Raw genomic sequence first — 24,025 nt, 5'->3', positions numbered from 1 at the left:
AACTCATTGTCTTGTATTCAGAATGAGGATATGAAAATAATTCATTCCCTTGAGCGGAAATTGAACCTGCAATCGTCGAGAAAAATTGATTGATTTGTCAGTATTAGTTTGCTAGTTTTACCACTTTTTCATATTCTACATTACTAGAATATATAATATTATTGTAACTCATCGGTGCCTGTACATAGAAGATAAACGAGAAAAGTTAAAGAAAAGTAATATTAAGGGCATTTATAAAAAAATCTTAGCATATAAAAAAAAGCCTTAAAACAATTTTTTTTTTAATTTTTGTCTGTTTGTTTTATTATTAATTTTTTTCAAATTGATTCTTAAATAAAAAAAATAGGTAATATAACGAATTTTGTTTGACAAATGTAGTATATTAATATTTAATTTCATACAGAAACAATAATTTCTCATAAGCAAAATTACAGACTGCCAGCTGCCGTTATTTGTTCAGCCAAACTCAGATACTATACCAGATATTTTCAACGCGTCTGTACAATTACCCTTATCTTCTATCTACTGTTGTTTAATCTTATAGTTGCATTACGTGCCGTCAAAGAGATTCGTACGATGTATTTTGTTATTTTGTGTATTTTTCTTATAATTAGTGAAACAAATAGCTATTATATTACTGCGCCAAAATTTGGCAAGGATTCTGAAGAACAGACGGTGAAAATTCCAGAAATACAAAATTTCCAAGATGCAAATCCAATAAATGCAACTCAAACGCAGGACTGGAGTGAAATTTTGGCTGAAGTTGTTGTCAAACGATTATTTTCATTTCATAGAACGAATAATGAGACCGAAAACTTGACAAGCATAGAAGCACCTGAAACGAGTATTTGGGTTAGGAGCGTCAGTTGTGTTTTGAAATTATTCAAAACATACATTTACGATCCTATGTTCAGTTACATTGAAACTAAAGTAAAGATTCATACTGAAAATGATAATGAAACTGTAAATAAATTCAAAAGGAATGTAACAGAAAACGATCCAAATAATGATGTTGAAATAATAGAACCTAAATATCACGGTAAGCTTTGCACAGAAGAAAACTGTACTGAAAGTGGAGAAATAGAAATAAACGAAAACGATTGCGCCAGTGGTTTCGAAAAGGATCAAAATGGGAATTGTGTTGACGCGAGATCGTCCAAGTTTATTTTGTCCATACCGTCTCAGTGCCCAACAGGTTATAGACGCGACTGGCTCGGATACTGCAGGCCGACACTTTGAGGTGTACAACGACGGTTTCAAATGTTTTTAATTTTCTTTTGTATTTTTTTAAAGTGACAGTAAGATATATGAATAATAAAACTCGGTGAGATTATAGTAATTAGAGCTGTAAATCAAGCTTAGTAGATAATAATCAACATGTATGTACATAATGTGATTTATTCGAATAAGTCGCGTCTATCTCCACCTCAAAGGCCGGCAACGCACCTGTAGCTCCTCTGGTGTTGCATGGGGTCGTGGACGGCGGTGATCACCTTCAGGTGACCCGAACTCTCGTTTGCCTTGTCCTTTTTCCATTAAAAAAAAAAGTGAAGAACAAAATTACATTATCTATGAATAAGTATAGAAAAAAAAGAAAACTAACAGTATTATGATTGTTATTAATTAATATAACTATATTATAAAATAAACTTTTAAAAATTAAAATGTATTATTATTATTAAAAAATGCATTTTTTATACATAATATTATTAAATTTATATGAAAAAATCATCAAAACCTAGTGTTAAGATACTTCGTTCCAATTAACACGCTTCCATTCTCCATATTAGTTAATGAATATATATTTTTTATTTAAGATACACAAAGTAATATAGGAGCGTGAAGATTCAATTAAAAATGTTATAAATGAGATTTTATAAATGTACATAGAAAACCCAAATTCATACATAATTATATCAGTATAATTTCTGTATTTTAGTTAAAGAAACAATTTCCTATAAAATCTGTGTAAACTATAAAAAAAACGCAAACACCTAGATATCCAAGCAGTTAATTCCAAAGAACCAAACAAGTATCTATATTAGACAATCGGCAGCCTCAATTTCACGGTGTACTGGCTCTCAAAGAGCCCTGGACGTACCTGGGACGTACCTGGGATCAAACGGACATTGAGAGAGTTCGCCGCAAACTGACTCTGTACGATACGTGTTTTTAGAAAATACACGTAAAATAAAGAAATTGGTTCACAGCTTGTATTACCACTTGATTTATTGGTTCGATGGTGAACCTGTTTGTAATATGTATGTAATGTTGTTTAATGTTTTCTCACGTATTTAGCGAAGAATAAATGAATATTATATTATCTAGGTGTGCTATAACAATAATAGGCATAATTATAATGACAGATTTTGAGAAACTGTTATGGCGTCGATTGTGACGTCAAATCTTGAGTTATTTGCCAATAACTTTGTATATAATACAAAATGTGATTTCGTGAATATTTAATTGTAAAACAATTGCCTCTTTCGTTTATTTAAAGGTTGCTGGATGCAGTGAAGAAGTAATCTTATTATACTTTCTCTTAAAAGTTACTTAGTTATAGAAACTAAAAAACAATTTCAAGCTTTTTTTTCCGCATACAGAGTTAGACAGTGGAAACCTAGTATTAAATCTGTCTCTGCACCGCACAATTTTCAAATTTCGCAGAACTTAACGCCGCGCTATAACTACCAGAGCGGTGTTATATCGCGGAGAGGAGGGATTAAGCATCCAAGGGGCACGGATTCAAACCCAACTTCCAGAAAATCAAATGAAAGTGAACAATACATTTTTGTATGTAATAATAGAGAATTTCACTAATGACCATACGAAAGTCCCAAGGCCCACAAGCGGAGCACATTGCTCTCATTAAAACTTTCTTAGTTTTGATTAATTACAGCAGCGAGCGCGACGAACTGCAATTTGTTACTGAACTTTGTCTCAACATTCGCAGAGTGTATTAACTCTACACGTAAAAGTTACTTGTTAATGTTTTTATATGATTATAGTATTTAAATACAAATTATATTAATACGAGAGCAGTCGTGGCGCAGGGGCACAAGCGTGCGACTGTGAACACGACAGGTTGTGGATTCGTTCCCCACTTGGGGGAAGGGAATATTTAATATTTTCAATTCTTCGCTCTGGTAAGAGGCGTTGTCTTTCGCAACTATACGAGTATACGCAATGCCTCCAGAATTCGACGGAAAACGGAGACGGAGAAAAGTCTTAACGGAAACGGAGTGTCTTAATATTAGGTTCCCAGGATCCATTTACCTACCCTGCCATGTGCAGTATACAGCGTAAAATTAAACAAATACATTGTATAGTCAAACCCGTCGTAGCGCAACGGCAAACAATCTCAAAATGCGGCGAGTATTTAGTCGCCTTCCACTGGGGAAAATTATTATTTTTTAAATTTATTGCACTTCTCTGTCGAACAAAGTGAGTTGAGTTCCGCTGCTCAACAGGCAACGTCTCAAAAATTGGACGGAAAGTGAAAAATACAGTATTTTAACATTAGGTTTCCACAACCTAACCTGCTACAAGAAATAAAGCCGTTGTTATTGCTTGTACAGTACGCGATGGTTGTTCTTCAGAGAAATCGCTGCATTGGGTTTAGCTCAACACGTAACGTACTTAAAATCGGTAGAAAGAGAAGACAGAGTGTCCTAACACTCGGTCCTTTCATAGATATAAAAAAAATTGACTAATATAAGAAAAAAATGAATATATTTTATACGTATAAAATAAAAATTAAATCTCAAGACACGTAGAATCGGAATAAAAAGAAATATAATTTCAGTAGCAATGTTGAATTCAAAGGTCATTTTGAAATTTAAAAATCCCCTACAGTTGTATGAAATGAATAACTCTGTATGCGCTGAAAGACCGATCGTGACTAGCGGTTCGCTCAGTTTTAGTTTCACTTTTAATTTTCTAAAGGCTTTTCATAATTTTCTGAAAAAATACCAATTAAGTTCTTTAAATTCACGTCCCCATTCTTTTTAAAGTGATATAGTTTGACGGTAGACTTTCTAAATGATACATAGATTTATAATATATAAATAAAAAATTAAATATTTTAATATGTAAATAATATCAGTATAATATCTATATTTTTATTTGCTGTGTTTTTAGTTAATAAATACCTTTAATTAAAAAAAACAATATCCTACCAAATCTGTCTATACTATAAAAAAACGTAAGCTTCTAGATATCCAACGTAAAGTAACGTATGCTTAGTTGCATATAAAATTAGAGAAACCCAGAGAACATTGAAGGCTTCTTATGAAACTTCAAAACAACAATTATTTTTCAGCAACATTGCTATGCGAGCTTTTGCTTCAAAGCTCAAGCATATGTACGTTAAGCTTTATTAGCTAAGTGTCTAACACAGGAACCTTTGTGTTTCAGGTTGAGAAAATACTAAAGTTGTACCTTGTTAGCTAACAGGTGCTAATTACGACTTTAAAGTTACCGCCTACCTACTTCCGGTGTTAATTGGCCCTTTTTTAACAGATTTGTTCGTACTATTATGCATACTTACTATTGGCTTTTAGAGATCTAAATGTTATGGCTGTTTCTATGGAAGAAACTTTTTTTTTCTCACAGTTTTACACACGCGGCGAAGGCAGAGGTAACCTATTGTTAAGACACTTCCTTGCCCAGACACGGCCTAGAACTAATAAGTTCAGAAGCGGTCTTGCTTTATGTCTTTATAAAAGCGAGGAAATAAAAATAAGATAATAATTTACCCGAACAGAAATCGAACTCACAACAATCCCTAATGTTAACAGTCACACGATGTGCCGCTGCCTCTACTTTTAACTTGTCATGGAACAAATTTCAAAATTAATCGAGAGAAACAGTTTAAATTTGATAAAATGTGATGAAAAATGTGAAAAATTCTATAATACACTTTAATTAAAACTTACCGCGTATTTAATAAAAATGGTTGAAATATGAAAGGTCAAATATTGTTTCGTATTTTTAGCAAATCGTCCAAAGAGCGTATAAGGGGCAGCGGTTATTCTTATAATTTATTACGCTACCTCTATACAAGGAAAAAGGAAAATGAATAATTGCTTTTATTTTTAGCTAAGAAAATAGTTACAAGTATAGATTTTATTTCCTTTTTGTGTAGTAGGCATAGTGAATTTAGTGTTAGGACTACTTACTGAGCGTGTTGGATGACGGAACGAACATATCTTTAATTTTTTTTAACTTCACGCTGTATCTCGCTTATAACGGGTTAAACAGAGAGAACCTGGGAACCTAATGTTAAAACACTCCATTCTCATCAAACACTTCGGGAACGAACACACAACTATCACGTTTACACTGTGCAGTCCGACGCTGTTCCACAACATCCCAAATTGGGAAAACTCCATCTCCTTTTAGAAATTGCTACAAATCTTTACGATTATGTTCTCACTTACTTATCCGTGCAATTACTTGTATACTGGACGTGAAGGAACACACGTTGCAAACATAAAGAGAGGCCTCACTAAGCATTATGTAGGGACGAATGGTCTTCATAAAACCCTCCTTTTACTTATTTACTAATACAATAATACAAAATATATAAATATACACTAAAAATAATATATAGTAGCTTTAATAATTTTCTATTCTGTTATCGAGATAAAACGCGGTGTTGAGTTCCGCCGCTTAAATTGGGTAGAAGGTGGAGAAAGCAGTATCTTAACGCTAAGTTCCACTGCTTACCATGCTATATGTGGGTTATAGAATAAAGCTAAAATTCTATGAATGCTATAAATATACACTTCTTTTCTTTCATTTTATATTTATTCCTTTCTGATTGACAATCTTCACAAAATTATTTTTAATGTGTGGGAATCGAACCCCTACATGACGTTCAGAATGAAAATAATAATGCTTAAACAATATTGTGTTCTTATAACATTCCCTAGTCCCTTTGTCTATTGAATTTATGGCTGACGTAATGGCCAGTGATACCAAATGTGAACAATTCTGGACTTAATTCTTACCCAGGACTATATTATGTAATTGATTATTGTGTAGAATTTTTACTGTCGTAGCGCAAGTTAACGTGGTAGTGGGTTCGACTCCGCTCGGAGAAATTATTTTATTTATATTATTTTCATTTTCTCGGTCATATCTCGGTCTCGGTCTCGCTTGTTATGAGTGGGGCACAGCGTAAAGCTGCATATAGAGATAACTAATGAAAATGGTATAAAATGATTAAAAAAAATTCTTATTTAAATGTTACTCACATATGATATTCTGTGTGTTTTTGTGTTTCTCTCACCAGAGCTGAGTGTGTAGTAGGAGGGTAGGCAGAGGGAACCTAGTGTTAAGACACTCCATTCCCCACTTTCCGCCAAAGTTTAGAGGAGTTGCATGTCCTTATTGCCAGAGCGAAGAAATAAAAATATAAATAATAATTCATCCCCTCGAGGGGGATCGAACCCACAGCTCTTACAGTCACACCCTTGTGCACCTGCGCCACGACGGCCTTAATAATATATAGAGAAACTATTATTATTATCTATCTGAAGTAAAGAACGCCAAGAATCACGGTCTCAGCATACTTTCTCAGCTTCTTTCAACGTCATCATTCACTTTATGAAAGGAAATTCTAAAACTTTTCAATTTACTACGAACAAGTTTCCCATTTAATAATATTCACCATTGAACTAAAGATGTTCGAGTCAATTCGCTTGGTCTTAATTATATTCTCACTAACGTATTCATTATAAAGGGGTCGTTGTGGCGCAGTGGCAGTTGCAATTAAACGGTTGTGAGTTCGATTACCAATGGGGAGAATGTAATATTTTACATTTTCATTTCTTCAGCCAAACGCTGTGCTGGTATGCTACGATACCGTTTCTAAGAACTGTATATTATATTTGTAAATTCGAGTACTACTGCAAATTCTTAAAGAAAAACCATTACTATGAAAAAAAGTTCAAAATATTAAACATGATATCCCATTATTTTTGTAACAGTTAAAATTTATATTTTATAAAGTAAGATTTATAAAAATTTTAATTAAAGAAAGAAATTTAAAATTTTTTAGTATAATATTTCCCAATAAATAAAATTAAAAACCGCTAACAATCTTATATAACATTGTTCAACAAAAAATGGATGCGGCGTTACTAATTAGTTTTTACTAATATAAAAAATACCTATAGAGTTCAGTAGTGGGACGGAGGCACAAACGTGCGACTGAAAATACGACAGTTTATGGGTTCAATTTCCACTGTAAGAAACGAAATATTTAATATCTTTATTTCCTCGCTCTGCTCACGAGGCAAAGCGTGGTGATTAGTTCCGCCACTGCCTCCCCAATGCCTCCAGAATTCTGCGGAAAGTGGGGAACGAAGTGTCTTAAATTAGGTTCTGAGGTTCCCAGTTCTTAACGCAATATTTAATCTAAATACTATCGCGTGCTAAGTGAGTGAATGGAGCATGCTATATACTAATGCCACGACTGGCCTCAAAAACTTGTAAACTTTATTAATTTATAAAATCAACACCGACGTAAGAAAAAGTTAATTTATTCCATACAAACCTGATACCCCACTAGAAAAGCCTGCCAAATCTGAGAGCACCTCTTCACATAGATCCCGATATTATTTGGCGGCATTCCAAAATAATTACTTTACGTAAACCAGTCGACCAATCGCGAGGAAATGAAAGATTGTTATAATATAGCTTGGATATGGCACTAAATATTACCACAAAAAATATACACATAAAGAAAAACTTAATTTAGCACAGAGATCTCTTGTGAAAGAGATGCATGGCGGTTAAATAGGTTTGGTATCTTTTTGAATTCTTATTCATTTTTAACTTAATATTTTAAACTTTAAGCGCTGCGTTCTCTCTGACTACTCCGCTAGGAATATAGTGTGAAACTAAGTTAAGTTATTTACAGCTTTAACTGGTAACTGAGGGCGTTATGGCGCAGTGACAAAGCGTCTGACGGTAAACGTGACAGTTGTGGATCCGATTACACTCGAGGGAATATTATTTTCATTTCTCGCTAGAATAATAATATAGTAATAACACAAAGAATAGCGCCGAGTTCCACCAGTTTCCATCTACAATTAGGCGGGATACAACGTGATAGTGGGCAGAAGGAACCTAATGTTAAAACACTCAGTTTTCAATTTTCCGTCGAATTTTAAAGCCATTGCGTGTTGAATGGCGGAACTCAACGCTGCCATTTCCTCGAGTGAGGATAGAACCCACAACCAGTTGTCTACAGTCACACGCTCATGCCCCTTCGACGCCACCGGGCTTCTCATCACATCCGCAATATTTACTTGTCACATCCAAAGAAACCTAGATGAAAGTGACCAACAAGCTCCCAATACGGCGGTTATTGTATCAAATATTCATTATCTCATCGTAAAGGGTATTTTGAAAGCGAATTTCGGAGCCAGAACGAAGTAATTTGGCAGCAATGTACGGACAAATTAAATACCGCTATAAACCTATCAAGTAACATCGTTAGTGTCTTATTTGATTAATGGTATATATTGATAAGCTTTTTTTCCTGGCCGGATAAAAGGAAATGATGGGTCATCCCTCATGATGGCTGGTTTTGGACAGTGGCCTGTTTTTTATTTTTGTTTGTTTGATAGTCAATTTAGGAGAAGTATATTTTATTTTGTGTGTGTTTGTGTTATGTGCTGTTATTTGCGTTCGCAAATTTTCTTTTTAATACATAATATAATTAATTTGGTGGAACAGTACGGTAATTGCTTTTATTTAAATAAACAAGATGAAATATGTATGCGAAAAGTACATATATCGCTATGAGCTTTGAGTGTGTCTGTATAATATTTCAAAAAGTGCAAATATGTAATTGTTTCACCAAATGAGTAATATGTGCGTGAAATAAGTAATTTAAAAAATAAACACATTCACATAATGTGTTTATTTTTTAAATTACTTTATCTATTTCCTACGGACGCGTGGTCTGTATCTTTTGTTATAAACTTTTTTATATTTTTATATTTTATTTTTCTTATATTTTGTTCTTCTGCTAACTTAAACTGTGATGTGTGTTAGAAAATCTTACCATCAGGAACCCTTACAATCTTTTTGCCTTGACTTTTCCTTAAAAAAAAAGATAAAACAGTTTTTTTAATTTTATATTTTGTATGTATAATCTTCTGATTTTCACTTAAAATAGAGAAACATCGAAAATAAGTACAATATTTGACTATAGAATTACCTCCTTTCTACGTAGGGTGATGGAAAGCGTGATAAACACCCAACTCCTTGAAACTAGTGAAAAATGGCTAATAATCTGGTTTTCTTTAAGAAGACCAGATTACTAGCCATTTTTCACTGCGGTTTTCGATACGGTCACAGCACTGGTGACCTCTTGGCGTACCTACCTCACCGCTGGGCAGCTTCTATTCAGTCACCTTTTCAGCGCACCAGCATTTGACCGGGCCTGGCCCGAGTACAGAAGGATTGCCCATTGGCCTTTCCTACGATAACCCATTCCCCACCTTCCGCCCAATTTCAAGACACTGTGTGTCGAAACTCAACGCCGCTTTTTCTTGTTACCAGAATGACGTAAATGATAATAGTTTATTCCCTCGAATGGTAATCGAGTCCACAACCATCACATTTACAGTCAGACGCGGTACCGCTGCGCCACGAAGCGTATAATATTATTAATAATTCATATGCATTAGCATCTTTGCCAGCTAACGTCACGCCGATGTAATTTAAAGTGGCGGGATAAAACGTACGACCGTGCCACGTTCCGCGAAGTCATAGCTTGAGCAAGATGAATTATAGCAGTGACAGGACATTCAAGAATAAAATAATCTTCTTAATAACCTTAAAATCTTTAAAATATTAAGGAAATCTTTTATATTAAATATTTTTTAGGCTCACGCTATATATCGCGCACGTAGCAGGAAAGCTTTTTTATGTTTCATGATATTTTATAGAGTACTTACTATTATTAACCAGTCGAGAAATGTATGGTTATACGCAATGAATATGAGCTCTTCCATCAGGCCACATACCAAGGTTCGGAGAAGACTTAGTGTCGAGACTCAACGCCGCAGATTGTCTTACCACAAAATGCTTATAACTAAAATATTCTTGTAAATTTCGCCGTAAAATTACAACATCTTATACGGATCTCCTTAAAAAGACTAAAAATGGGACGGAGTGACTTATCACTATACTTTCTAAAGACAAAAAACAATATACGGTACACATTCTTTCACATATTCCAACTGCTAACGAGGCCCATAATGAACTCGGGCCTAACGAATGCACCTGGCAGTACTCCAAGCAATTAAGCATCTGATTGTTGCTAAGCTATTTTATCAGAAAATTCGCTGTGATGAACTAAAAAAAACTCTTTAATGTCGCACTGCAGGTCATTCTTACTAAATTTGTCGGTGCTTATAGTTTAAAGAAGATAGAGCCTTATTTTATGTTTTTGATTTTATTGGGTTAATTCGAAATCTAGAAGCTTCACGCACTTCAGTCATGGTTGAGGAAATGACAGGCTGGCTGTTATATGTAATCTGAACTAGAAATCTTTGTAATTTTTATAAGATAGTAAAAAAATCGATCCGCGAATTTGCGGCCCCAAGAATGTGCTACCCTACCCTCAAGCCTACTCAGCTTACTGGTCAATCCACCTCTACATAACAATGCCGTTGCATAATCTTTCATGTCAAGGCACTTGTCATTAAAATTAATTGATTTATTTTTTTATGAATAACTATACAAAATGAACACTATTTTATGGTTTGTTTTATTGCTGACTGAATGAGACATTAGGTGTATAAAATGACTAATTCAACTTACATTCCTACAATAATAAAAATACCTCCAGCACAATTGGTACAACCTGTGTAGAATATAAAACCGAACAATTCTTCGTATTTCATCAAACTCATCATATTTATTTAGTGAATAGCGGTTGTAATATGACCCGCATCGCAATACAAATAAATTGAATTTGTACAAAGCAATCAATATGAAGGCTGGCAGGCAGCCTCCTTAATCCGTGATACGCCATTGTGTTTTGACGGCCACTGCCGGGTCTAGCGCGTGGTGGTGGACACTGGACATAGCCATGTTAATAAGAGATCGCGATCAGTTATCCTTATGTTTACTCATTTTATTTAAAAAGTGGATAGAATTTTATATAAATTCACTTCGTATTCTGTTTTTAGCTTCAGGTTTCTTCAATTTACACTTACCTTAAAAATATGTCGTGATCGGTGCCATCATATAAAAAGTCCAAGACAAAACTAGTTCTTGTTCTTCATCTTCATCATCTTCAACGTTGTTGAACATATTTAGATAGTCAGATAGTTAGAGAGGCAGAAACCGCAACTATTACGTAGAGTTTCCCAATTACTTTCAATACTTTGAATTGATTGATTTACTATAAAATTTTACTTCTACTAGATTTACTATAAAAAAAACATATCCACGCTTTCCCCCATAGCAGGGTAGGCATAGGTGAATGTAGGGCTACGACACTCCTTTCTCAATTTTTTGCCACGCTTTGCTTATCGTCATTATAACTATAAAATTCTAGTGAACCAAAGTCACGTCGCTCGTACCTTGTGTCGCATTTAAAACCTGGATTACCCGGGATTTTTTGCCACTAAGCTGAACGTAATTGGATCCTAAATTGACCGTAGTCCAACTCTGTTTGGCAATACCTAAAGGATTGTAATTTCAAACAGAATTGTATCATATCGACCTATTAATACAGGATTAAGAGAAATGCAGCATATTTCGTTTTTTATTTGTTTTGGCCAAAAAAATATTCCGTTGAAATGAATTAGAAGCGAAAAATTTAAAATATTTTTATTTTCCTGCTCTCATAGATAAATTGTAGTAATAAGTTTTGCCACTCCACACGCAATACCTCAATGATTGGGCGGAAAGTGGAAAATGGAATGATTTATCATTAGTTCGTCTGCTTATCCTGCGATGCGGGAAAAAGCTTAAAGCGTTACATGGTGGGATAAAAAAATATGAAAAAAGGAGAAGGCCTTGATTGAGTTTTGATAGCTTTCACTATACAAAAATTTAAACGTAGCTGGAGTCGAACTGGTGCCTCTTGGAAACCGTCCAAGGAACCTTGAAGATATCTTGGACAGTTTCCGAGAGGAGCGAGTTCGAATCCCTCTATGTTCAAAATTTTAAACATTCTTATTTTTCTATATTTATTGTGAAATAACACTTTGAAAATGTTATAAATCTTTCTTTTATGTAAAGAAAAGTCTTTCCACAGGCTGCCTATAATAGTACACAAAATATTGGTTTATATCAGTTAATTCAATACTCACTTAAAGGGCAGAAGAACAAAATTACTTCCATATTTGGATGTATTTTAATGCAAAATCGATTATTCGAATCAGGATTTCAATACGACACTGTTTTCAGCCTGAAACAAAAACTATGCAAATAGGATTTTAATTATAAAGGCAATTAAATGTATATTTAAATGAATGAAATGTGTATTAACATTATTCAATAAGAGTTGGCGTACACTATGTAATTTTTGTGAAGCCAAAAACTGACTTGGCTTCGTTTTAAATTTCTTTTTAAAAAGGCAGATAAACTTGATGATACAAGTTCCTGTTTACAACGTCATTTTTAGAATTTCGTTTCTCTTATTTTTTTGTTGGTTTGTGTGTCTCTGTATTTGTATTAGTTATCACCTGAACTTGTTGTATTAGTTATTCTTTTTTTTTACCTATAACTATCAAATTGGTAAGAAACACATTGTGAGTGACCACATCACCAATTCTATTATAATACGAGAAAACAAACATTAAAAGAAACATTACTTCAACCCTTTTAAATTTATCGAGCAATGATCCAAATATATTCAGATACTTTTATTAAACGTTGTTAAAATTGCTATGAGTGTTAAGACATTTCATTCCTCACTTCTCCCCCTGATTTTCCAGACAGTGTGTTGAATGCCAGAAGTCTACGCCGCGATTTGTCTTGTTACCAGAGCAGTGTAAGAAAATGAAAAAATGTATTCCATTGCCTGGGAATCGAACCTACAACTTCCTACTACAGCTTCTGCCACTGCACTACGGCAGCCTGTTAATTTATATTCAAAAAAAAATATTCAAAAGTCTCAAATGTGCAGCAACTACATATAATTTCGCCAAATGATATGCGAAACGCACTGAAATGCATTTCGGCCTAATTTGTTTTGTATTAAAACAACGTATATTATTGTTTTACATTATATATTTGATTATATACTTGTAACATGTGGTTTAGAAAAAAAGGGATAAAAATTAATTTCCTGCGGCTAAATCTTTAGAAGACAATCATTTACCAGTTTAGCTGCAGTCAGCTCGCAATATCGGTATAGATGCATAGATACGTTTGCGGGTTGCGCGTTGATCCGTCTTGACGATGTCATGTTGTATCCGTGCACAGCAGGGTGGCGAGGGGGATCCTGAGATATTAGTTTTAAGACACTCTGTTCCCATTAAGACACTTTCGTTCCCCAAATTCCACCAAATTCTTGAGGTTGCATAATGAGTGGCGGAAATGAACGCCGCGATTTGCCTAGTTAGCAAAGAGAGGAAATGAAAATAGTTAATATTTCTATTAGTTCTTTTTACATATTTCTTTTAAATAGTAATAGATTATTTTCCAAAAGAATATTTTTTTATTATTTTATTTATTAATTCGTCAATAAAATTTTATATAACAACAAAACTCTATAGGTAAACAAATTATGAACAACCTCTTATAAATTTTTAGAATTTTTCCATCATATAAAAAAAATATATAACGAAATGGTAAAACTGTAAAGTGTTTTGATGTTCCAGCTTTTGTTTGCGATGCTCTCCACCTCTTAGAGTAGATACGAGTACCTTTACTTGGGTCAATTTTAATAATTTTCACATAAATATAAAAATTGAAGTGTTTTCCTTTTATGTGGTTTCAATATGAAAGCTATTTGATTGAATATAGAAGGATGTATGATTCCGTCTCACTTCTCTTCGAGCACAGCATCTGACTGTAATAACGACGGTTGTGAGTTCGATTATTACTCGATGGAATGAATTAATTATGTCAGCTTCACGCTATATCGCACAGGATAGGCGGAGGGATTCTCGTGTTAAGACACTCCATTCCCCATTTTCTGCCGAATTCTGGAGACATACCGTGTTGAGTAACTAGTGGGAATCGAACCCATAACCTGTAGTGCTTATAGTCACACACACAGTCACACAGTTTTTAAAATATATAATTATATTTTTGTCATAATGTAACTTTTGTTTGTCTTATGATACTCATAGAAATTATGGAACTAGCAAACTTAGGCAACACGACAATCGGAGCCATTTCTTTGTCCAAATAAAAAAATTCTCCGATGAAATATACATACATATTGGCTAAGTTTCCTCATATTTTTCCATATCCTCTTCCCACCCTCTCCTATGATCGTTTCAAACGTCAATACTTTTACTTTGAACTTTGAAGGTTTTATAAGTTTTTGTGAAACTCGAATGTTTATTAGAAAAATTCTATTTTTACTGAAGTAGTTTCATATACTCATATACTCCTATATATACGTGAATATTGCTAAAAGAAAATCAATATAGCCTCACATCTTTCGTATACTTTGTGAGGCCTTTTTAGTGATAAATAATTCAAGATTTTTTTAACAATGCTGCTAATTCTTAGGAATATAATGTGTTCCAAAGATTCTAAATGTAGTTGTGATTGAAAACGAGAAAAAAGTAAAAAAAGATTTTAATATTAAAATAATAACACAAAAACTTAACTTCTAATAGCAGTAGCTCTGCTTAGTGGTGGTCTTCCAGCCCCCAAATATTAAGATAAACATTTTCTTTGCTAAAACATTCCACAATTTTGGGCTAAATTATATGTGGCTCGTGTCACGGAACGTATCCCGAAGTACTTCTTATAAAGAAAGAAATTTATACTTCATTTTATAACGTCTTAGGGTCCCGCCGCATAATAATCCCACATCTTCCGACTTATAAAAAATTTACAAATATTTATAAATGTATGTGAATTTTCATTGTTGTTTACAATTTGAAACAATATCTCAATTGAATAATATTAAAAATTAAATCACGCTGTAACCCGCATATAGCGGGATAGGCAGAAGGTACCTAGTGTTAAGACATTCCGTTTCTCACTTTTCGCCGAATTTTTATACGAGGAACTCCTTAGGAGGCCTTAGTGCCAGAGCGAAGAAATGAAAATATGAACAAATCATCATCCCCCTGAGTGGAAATGGAACCTACAAACGTCGCGTTACAATCACAACCTTGTGGCCTTCTGGCCTCAGATTAAATATATATATATTTATACATTTTAATTTATAGGACCTTAAAGGCCACACATTGGTTACTTGGCTATTTTTTTACGGAACCCTCTTACTCATATCTCTTCGATATCTCCTCGCTGCTGGCTCAGCTGTCCCAACGAAAATGGCAACAATTAGAAAAATCCCCGTAATCTGAAATAATTTTCGCCAATTTAACAGTATTGCCTGACTTTGTTACACCTGCGCTTAGATAATTGTTGGTATTATTTAAAGCTTTAGCCTCTTCTAGTAATTGATCACTATGATTTGTATCGAAAAATATATTAAATTTTATATTAAACTAGCGACCCTCTTGCGGCTTCGCCCGCTGTATGTTTGCAAAGCACTTAAGATAATGTGAAAATTAATTAAACCCTAATGCAACCCGCATTTTTGTAGTTTCAATAAGGATTTTCCAATTGTTTTAGACAGCAAGAAATTTTTAGTAGTAATTTTAAATCTGTGCTACTAATCTTTTCAAGTACTTATTAAAATATATTTAAATGACTATTTTTAGATAGTTAAATGACTATTTATAAACGGAAGAAATTATAAACAAAAACCTATCTACTAATAATTACTACAAAAAATGTGAAACCAAATATATCGCGCTTAAATAATACATTCAACTCCAATTATCCAATACGTGCAAACGCATCTAACTAAATCTTCGTTGCTATAGAGGCAGGCGGGTTTTTTTTTTTCGAGCTTGTGGTTAATGCTGAAGGGGATATTCTGTCTCTGATGAAAAGGAAGCACGACGTGGCTGCCTGTGAGGGAAATTAAATAGAATGCATCGGCCGGGAATCGAACCCGGGCCGCCCGCGTGGCAGGCGAGCATTCTACCACTGAACCAGCGATGCGTGTAAGGCAGGCGGGCGCGGCGGACGCATGGCGAGTGGCGAGCCGTTTCGCAGCAAGGATTTTTTTGATATTGTAACAACTTCTAAAGTACTTATTAAAATGAAAAACAATAAAAGACAGTTTTGGTCTACATTAAATGGCCAACTAATGTACTTATTTATATGCTGAGAGTAAGGGATAAGTAAAACTTGAGTAACATACAGCTGATGTGTCAACGGCGGGATGTGTCAACAATTAAATGCGTTTTTCTGTAAATCTATTCGCATTTTCGAAATATTGTAAAAAGCAAATTTTATCTTCGCTTAACATAGAAAATTGATAAAGTATTTTAAAGGATAAGGATTAATACCATTATGGAAAAATATCCCTCACAATAAAAAATATATTGAAATTATTATTTTTAGACAGAAAAATGATCACTACACGTTATTTTTAAAAGACACGAATATGCTCTCGCGGACTTTTTTGTAGATCGTATTAAGAGGAACAATACTCCAGTACATTTTTTTCATGTAGTACTTAACATTAGAGCAGCGCATGCGCGAAAGTGTCTCAACGGGTAGGACTTTATACACATTTATCGTATTTATGTTAATTTACATAAGAATGTATAAATAATAAACTATATATAAACCTTCTACGAAAAACACTCGACTTAATGGTGAAGACCGCATCAAAATCCGTTGGGTGGTTTAGAAGAAGAAGAGTTAAAAACAACAGACAGACACGAAAAGCGACTTTGTTTTATAAGATATAGGATAATAAATTAATTTTTAACAAAAAGAAAAACCGACTTCTAATAACGAACTAAAAAGTGAAAAATAATTATATACCTAAAGATTTTGTAATTTTGAACTCGTTGCCAAGTAAAACAAACAGGCTTAGTAATTAGATATTGTAGTAAGGGTGTTGTAGCATTAGTTTGACACCGACTTCAAAATTACAAAATCTTTAGGTATATAATTATTTTTCACTTTTTAGTTCGTTATTAGAAGTCGGTTTTTCTTTTTGTTAAAAATTAATTTATTTTACGATTTTTTAGTGATGGGTAGATCTTAAAAAGATGCTTCTTAAACGAGTGGTGATGGTGGTGGTAGTGGTTGTGATTGTTCTTTGTAAAACTTCATTTAATTAGCTATTATTTTTGTGCAAAGTTACATTTTGGTATATTGACAAGAACATACATAAAAAGTATTCGGGTGAATTCGATATCTCCCTTTTTTGAAGTTGGTTGAAAATGAGAACATTCTTTTTTTTGAGATTGGTTGTAAAGAAATGCAACGATCAGGAATCTCACCTCTGACATCAATTTAAAAAGTTTTTGCTTGTAACTATTACAGTATAATCAATTTTTTACCAAAAAAAAACAAACTTTCTCAATTTTCACCGGATTCCATAATCGGAACCTAACCAAACTTTCACCAAATTATCCTTGAAGTGTATCCTTTCAAATAAAAAAAGAATCATCAAAATCGGTTAGCGCGACATTGAGTTATTCGGCTATTTGTCACGCACATACATATGTGATTTTCTCATAGATACCATTGTCAGACATGGACCAAAAAAAAATGGGACCATTCGGGAAGCTTCACCTTTTAAATAAAAAAAAAATTATCAAAATCGGTTCACCCAGTCAAAAGCTATGAGGTAACAAACATAAAAAAAAAAATAAAAAAAATAAAAAAAAAAAAAAAATACAGTCGAATTGATAACCTCCTTTTCTTACAGAAGTCGGTTAAAAAGAAAATTAAGAATTTGATTGTTTTATTTTGCACTATTTATTGTTTCTTTTTTATAATTCTCAGCTAATTCCAAACTGAGGATATAAATATATTTTTAGAAAACGTTTGAAAAATTTTACGTATTGAAACTTGATCCTTTATCCCTTAGAAATCACCAAGCTATACGTTCTTATCAAGCTATGTCGTAATTCTAATACACTTGTTAAAACCTATAATACCTTATATATGAGATGCGAATTCGAATCCCTCAATCTTAAATATTCATCACAATCGATATCTAGAGAGGATATCTATAAAATAGGCATACTCGTATATTAGCAGGTGTTTCAAGTTAGTATAATTGATTTAAATTACTTTTTAAGGTTCCGTACCTCAAAAAGCAAGAACGAAACCCTTATAGGATCACCTACGACTAAATCGAATCCACGACTATCGCTAAATTGTTATCCATCTATGCTTCAATGGTATCTAATCTAGTATAGAAATCACCTATATTGGCATAATATTTTAAATGTACGCTATTCCGCGAATGCCATTTTGATCGCATCGCCCCGGGCTCTAGTATAAAATATTGACAGTTTTAGCATCGTTAGTAAACTAACTAACTATACTGTGATTGTTAGATACGAATAATGTTTTGTTTGAATTGCAATGTTATGTATAATTAATTATTTTGAAACTATTGAAGTGCAGTTTTTATATGTCATATTAGATTTGATGATAGTGGGTTCAAATGTCAATAATAAAAATGTATGTTTTTTCACACAAAAACTAGTTTTAATAAAAAACGGAACTAAAGTGGCACTCTAACGATACTTGTAGTTAGTTAAGACATTAACCACTCCGCCGACTGGACTTTGTAACAAGAAAACAAAAAACAAATATTTTATACGTCAACACTTCCGGAAAAGTCGGGCTATCCGGTAACTCGACAAATGAAATTAAAAGAGGAAAGTTGAATTAAACAGTGACACCCACTAGGGCGGATGTGCTAACAATTTAGTTATAAAATACTTTTTGTGGCCACGGAATTACCTAACGAACTTAAGCGAACGATTAGCCTGGTTTTGAGTTCGATTACCTTCAGAGATATTGTGTGTTGAGTAGTAGAACTTAACGACGCGCTTTGTTTTTCTAAAGGAAAATAGTTTCTCTTAGCCTCACGCTATAACCCCGCACAGAGCAGGGTAGGCAGAGTGAACCTGGGAACCTAGTGTTAAGATACTCCGCTCTTTAGTTTAGTTACGAAGGCATTGCGAGTTGAGTGGCGATACTAAACGCCGCGCTTTACCTCGCTACCAAGGCGAGGAAATTAAAATTTTAAATGAAATAAAAAAAAATATAATAATTCCCCTAAATGAGGTCGAACTCAGAACTAACGCGTTCACACTCAGACAGCCCTACAGCGCCACAACGACCTCATTCCTTTATACGTATAATTTTATAATTAATAAAAATAGAAATGAAAATAAAAGAAGAAGTAGAATTAAACAGAGGCACCCTCCGTCAGATCTCCACACAATTTCATTATAAAACACTTTATGTGGCCACGTACTCGTAAAAAAACATAACAAACGCTCCCGAACAAACCAACCGGGATGAATCTCGTTAAAGCAACACCGTAATAATATTTGCATTAAGAATTAACCCCCAGTGAAATATACTAGATGAAAATTTACGCAAAAACGCGCGTTTTTTGTTGCTTTTCTCTTTGACATTTTGATAGGTTCTAGAATTAGATAGGTTTGAAGCATTGATACTATTACTAGCATATTCATAATTTTATACAAAATCTCAATACATTGGTTCCGTACAGGTTATACTTTATTTACAAAAAGATGTAATGTAAAATTTTATTTAGAATTGATATCTTCTAATGCCTATTTAAAAACATGTTTCTTGAAATTTTAAATTAAATAATAATATTAAATTCGCCACGTTTGTCCACCCGTATGTTTCCAATTCACTTTAAGGCATCAGATTTTTGTCGTCGCGCTTAAAAATTAACACTTTCGCCGACCTTCCCGAAATCTTGCGCTTTTTGAATAATAAAAAAGGGCTCGCGGACCCCAATTTTTGATATTTCACGAGTTTAATAATGTTTTAATCATATTTGTGGCCTTTACAACTTTGCACCACAAACTTTTATTCATGACGGAATGGACGTTAGGTACTTGGGTGGAAAATTTATAAAATTTACATAGACGATGTCACGATGGTCGTGAGTTTGTTCTCATGCGGAAAACTTGCGTCCTTGTAACATATTTATTTATATTTTCTGGTATATATAGGCTAAGTACGGTACAAATGGTAGGTACGGCATCTGAGAAAGCAAAAGAAAATAATAATAATATTTTTGTTTCTAAATTCGTACCAACACTTATAAAATTATTACCAACGATACATACCTAGATGCCGCCGTGTCGTAGGGTCGTCTGACAGGTTGTGAGTTCGATTCCCGATAAAATGAAGTATTTAATATTCTTCGTTCTCTATCTTCGTATCTTCGTTTCCTCGATCGGGAGTAGCGAAGCAAAGCCGAGCTGAGCTGAAAGCTGAGTTCCGTCACTTAACTCGCAATGTCTCTAAGCTTCGGCGCAAAATAGAGAACGGAGTATCTTAACACTTGTTGTTTCCAAGGTTGCCTCTGTCTACCCTGTTATATGACTAGTAGGTATAGTATACAAATATAGTAGTTAAATAAACTATATAAACTCTAGCTGTTTTGACTTTTATAAAATTAATCATACATTTAAAAAAAAAAAACAGTCGAATTGATAACCTCCTTTTCTTACAGAAGTCGGTTAAAAAACAGCAATAATGCACACAATAGATAAGATGCTATAATGAAATAAGTTTTAAAACTGTTTGCCGTACCGTGTTATACGAAAGGAAGGTAATATGTACATAAATTACAAGTCCTTTTGTTCTTTGCCCCAGTTCCGAGACACGACTGCAGGTGTTGAAATTGCCTATATTTGCTTCACTTATGCACAATATTATTGTACTTTTATACAGCGTGTTGTTTTTTACAAATTTAATTTTTATTTAATTTTGTTATGGATGTTAAAGTAATAAAGAAATATTAACTTTGATATTTTGTATAAAAACAGATTTTGATTGAATTTTGATTTTTTTCTATAGGTCCGAGATTAAACTGTGCCCATGCATAAAATAGTTATTAATTACGCATTGTACAAATATTTTTATTACGCATATTCATAGATGTTATATGTGGATCGACGGAATCCATCTCATTTATTTAAATAAACCAATAAAATAAAAATATATTAATCACATTCGATTTTCTTTCCCTCTCTCTATAATGATTTTCTCACTCTAGTAATGAGACAAAGTGCGGCGTTAAATTACACTCAACATTTAATATCTCGTAAATCTGAAAATAAGAAACGGATTATTTTGACTCTAGGTTCCTCCTGCCTACATCATGAAGCTAAATCATCCCCAATAAGAACTGAACCCACAGCCACCACTACCAGGCACGTTCCAATTACGCCATTATTTCATCTATTCTTTATACTTTAAATAATAGGGCTTACATTTAAACTATTACTACGTAGACTCCTCGGGCAAAGTTTTTCGAATTCATAATTTTAAACTTACAAACCACTACCATAAAGTACCAATACACAAAGACCAAATAGTATGAACGGTGATCTAGATACAGTTCGTTGGAAACTTTGACTATTATTGCAGAGCTACTTTACAATCGCGTTGGTAACGGCTTCCTTAAGTAACTGAATACATTTTAATAATACATTTCGGTTTTTGTTCGGAGAACGGAGAAATGTGATCCAAGTTAAAGCGTATTTCATTTTATTTATTTTGCGTAGAACTTGTAAACTTGATATTTTTTACATTTTTAAAGTGTTATTCCAAACTTACTGAAAAGAAAACTTGATGTTTGTGGGATCCTTAATCTAATGAATGAAATATTTTCATTCAGTGCCGCAATGTTTCAATGTGGAAAGCTGAGAATGAAGTATCAACGCCACGATTGGCCTCAAGATTACGATGAACGTGATGACTATTCAGGAGTAATTATATTTATAATAAAGACGTGTCTCTGATCTAATCAGGTCAAAAATGTTGTGGCACAACAGCCGACCTTCTGACTTTAAAAACGGAGCTTGTAAGTTCCGTTCATACTTGGGGTAATGAATTATTCTCATATTCTATCTTAGGAAACAAATCAAAGCGTGCTCGTGCATCTCAAACATTGCTTAGTGGAAAAATGAGTACCTTTACCTTAGGTTGACTCTACATGCGCTTTTATATCCGGGTGACAGCATGAAACTCAAGAAAAAAAAACAAGTAAATGATATTTAATTTTTCGCTAACGCCTGTAACTTAGGCCCGCCAGAGGTCGCATGTAACAGCCGAAGTTGTTTTCGTTGGGTAGTCTGCGTCAATTATGCGAGCAAGGTGAGGTTGTAGTACACTTACGACGTTTGATTTTGCCATATTTTGCATTTTTTGTATATTTCTTTTATTTAGTTTTAAAATTTGAATGAAGAATGACCAGACCGGACCAGACCAGGTCAGACTGACTAGAGTGTCAGCTGTTCTTTTAGCATACCTACCGTCCAAAGAGCTCTTTCTATTTTTCTAGATATTACATATCTTTTTTTTAACTCTACGCGGAAACGCCGTAATAGAAAAAATGTGTCTTTACACCTGGAAACCTATTCCAGGCTGCCCCTACCCACCCTGTTTTGTGAGGGATACAAAGGGTGGTTACATATATAAAAAGACACGAAAACACTTAAGTCCATCGAAAGCTTATAAACAATTTCTACTACAATCATCTCACTTTACCTGAGAGCTCTTATAAATATCCTTAGATATTAATCAAAAACTTCAAGAACGGTTTGGTATCTATTAAACTTGAAACATTTGTTTTGGCACTTTGCGTAATTATCTTACTTTATTTTATACAGATATTGATATTAGATTTAAGTAAATTAGGTAGTCTTAAAATTCGTCAAAAAAAAATAATTACTCTAATTTAGCTTCTCGTTATATCTTGTCTTTAGCATCCTGCTAAACCTGCTGCTAGACAAAGAAAACCTAAGCTAAGATGCATGTTTCTTAAATATGCGGAGAGTGGAGAATAAAATATTCTTATAGGTATCTGTATACCGATCTGTATACCGTTATGCTGTCATAAGCCACGATCGAGATATTATTAAATAACTTTCAAAATAAACCACGTGTACTCCAACCTGAAGAGGGGGAAACCAGATCAAATTTCACCATTTGTTCAATAAGAAAAATGATATTAGATCGCCCGTCTACAGTAGGCGGCGGGAAACGTAATAATGCAAAGTTTTTCAATAATTCCTCACCTTCCGTTTTATACTCGCAATTAAAGGTATGAAAAGAAAACGCACAAAATTGAGTTTATGCGGACCAGAATCGATGAGGTATATTTGGCTTCAAAATTAATTCAGTTGAACTTTTTATGGTTTTTGGCATTTAAGCCATTTAAGCGTGTCACTGTAAAGACGACACGTTGTGGGTTCAATTCTCTCTCGAGAATATTCTCATTTCTCCGCTCTGGTATTCAGGCAAAGCGCGGCGTTGAGTTCGGCCACTCAACACGCCTGTCTCCAGAATTTAGCGGAAAATGGGGAACGAAGTATCTTAGCACTAGGTTCCCCCTGCCTACCGTAGGGTATATTAGAGATACTGAAGTAAGTGAAGTAAAGCAATGTAACCCAATCTTCAATATATTACATGTATTCAGCTCACGACAGCATATTAGCGTGTTTACCTAACTGATAACGTCAATTTCTGCTTTATCTAGTCTCTAATCTACGCTAACCACTACAACCAATAATAATACATATCAATCAACGTTGCAAACATAAAGACGCGCCCACTCTCCATACATAATAAAGATCAATTTGACGTGAATAGTTTAGTAGCATTACCGTTTTAGTGTGCAACAAGCATTAGATTACGCTCCGAACCATAATTATCGAACTATCGAAGCGAAATAAGCTAATGTATTAAC

General features: G+C 33.8%; 1 protein-coding gene across 1 annotated transcript; it reads left to right on the top strand.

Moving 5' to 3' along the window:
* Positions 1 to 536: 536 nt before the first annotated feature.
* On the top strand, positions 537 to 1,608 carry LOC146539789 (uncharacterized). Its single transcript, XM_085207785.1, has one exon. It carries the CDS (start codon positions 577 to 579, stop codon positions 1,237 to 1,239), a length of 663 nt encoding a protein of 220 aa, XP_085063911.1. The 5' UTR covers positions 537 to 576; the 3' UTR covers positions 1,240 to 1,608.
* The last annotated feature ends 22,417 nt before the right edge of the window (positions 1,609 to 24,025 follow it).

Source organism: Heliconius melpomene, chromosome 3, assembly GCF_056956725.1.
Source record: "Heliconius melpomene rosina isolate 202511_hmr_F chromosome 3, ASM5695672v1, whole genome shotgun sequence".
Lineage (NCBI taxonomy): Eukaryota > Metazoa > Arthropoda > Insecta > Lepidoptera > Nymphalidae > Heliconius > Heliconius melpomene.
This window is presented reverse-complemented; position numbering and strand designations above follow the sequence as displayed.

Coding starts and splice junctions, on each gene's coding strand:
- LOC146539789 (XM_085207785.1), top strand. CDS start 577: ATGTATTTTGTTATTTTGTGTATTTTTCTTATAATTAGTGAAACAAAT.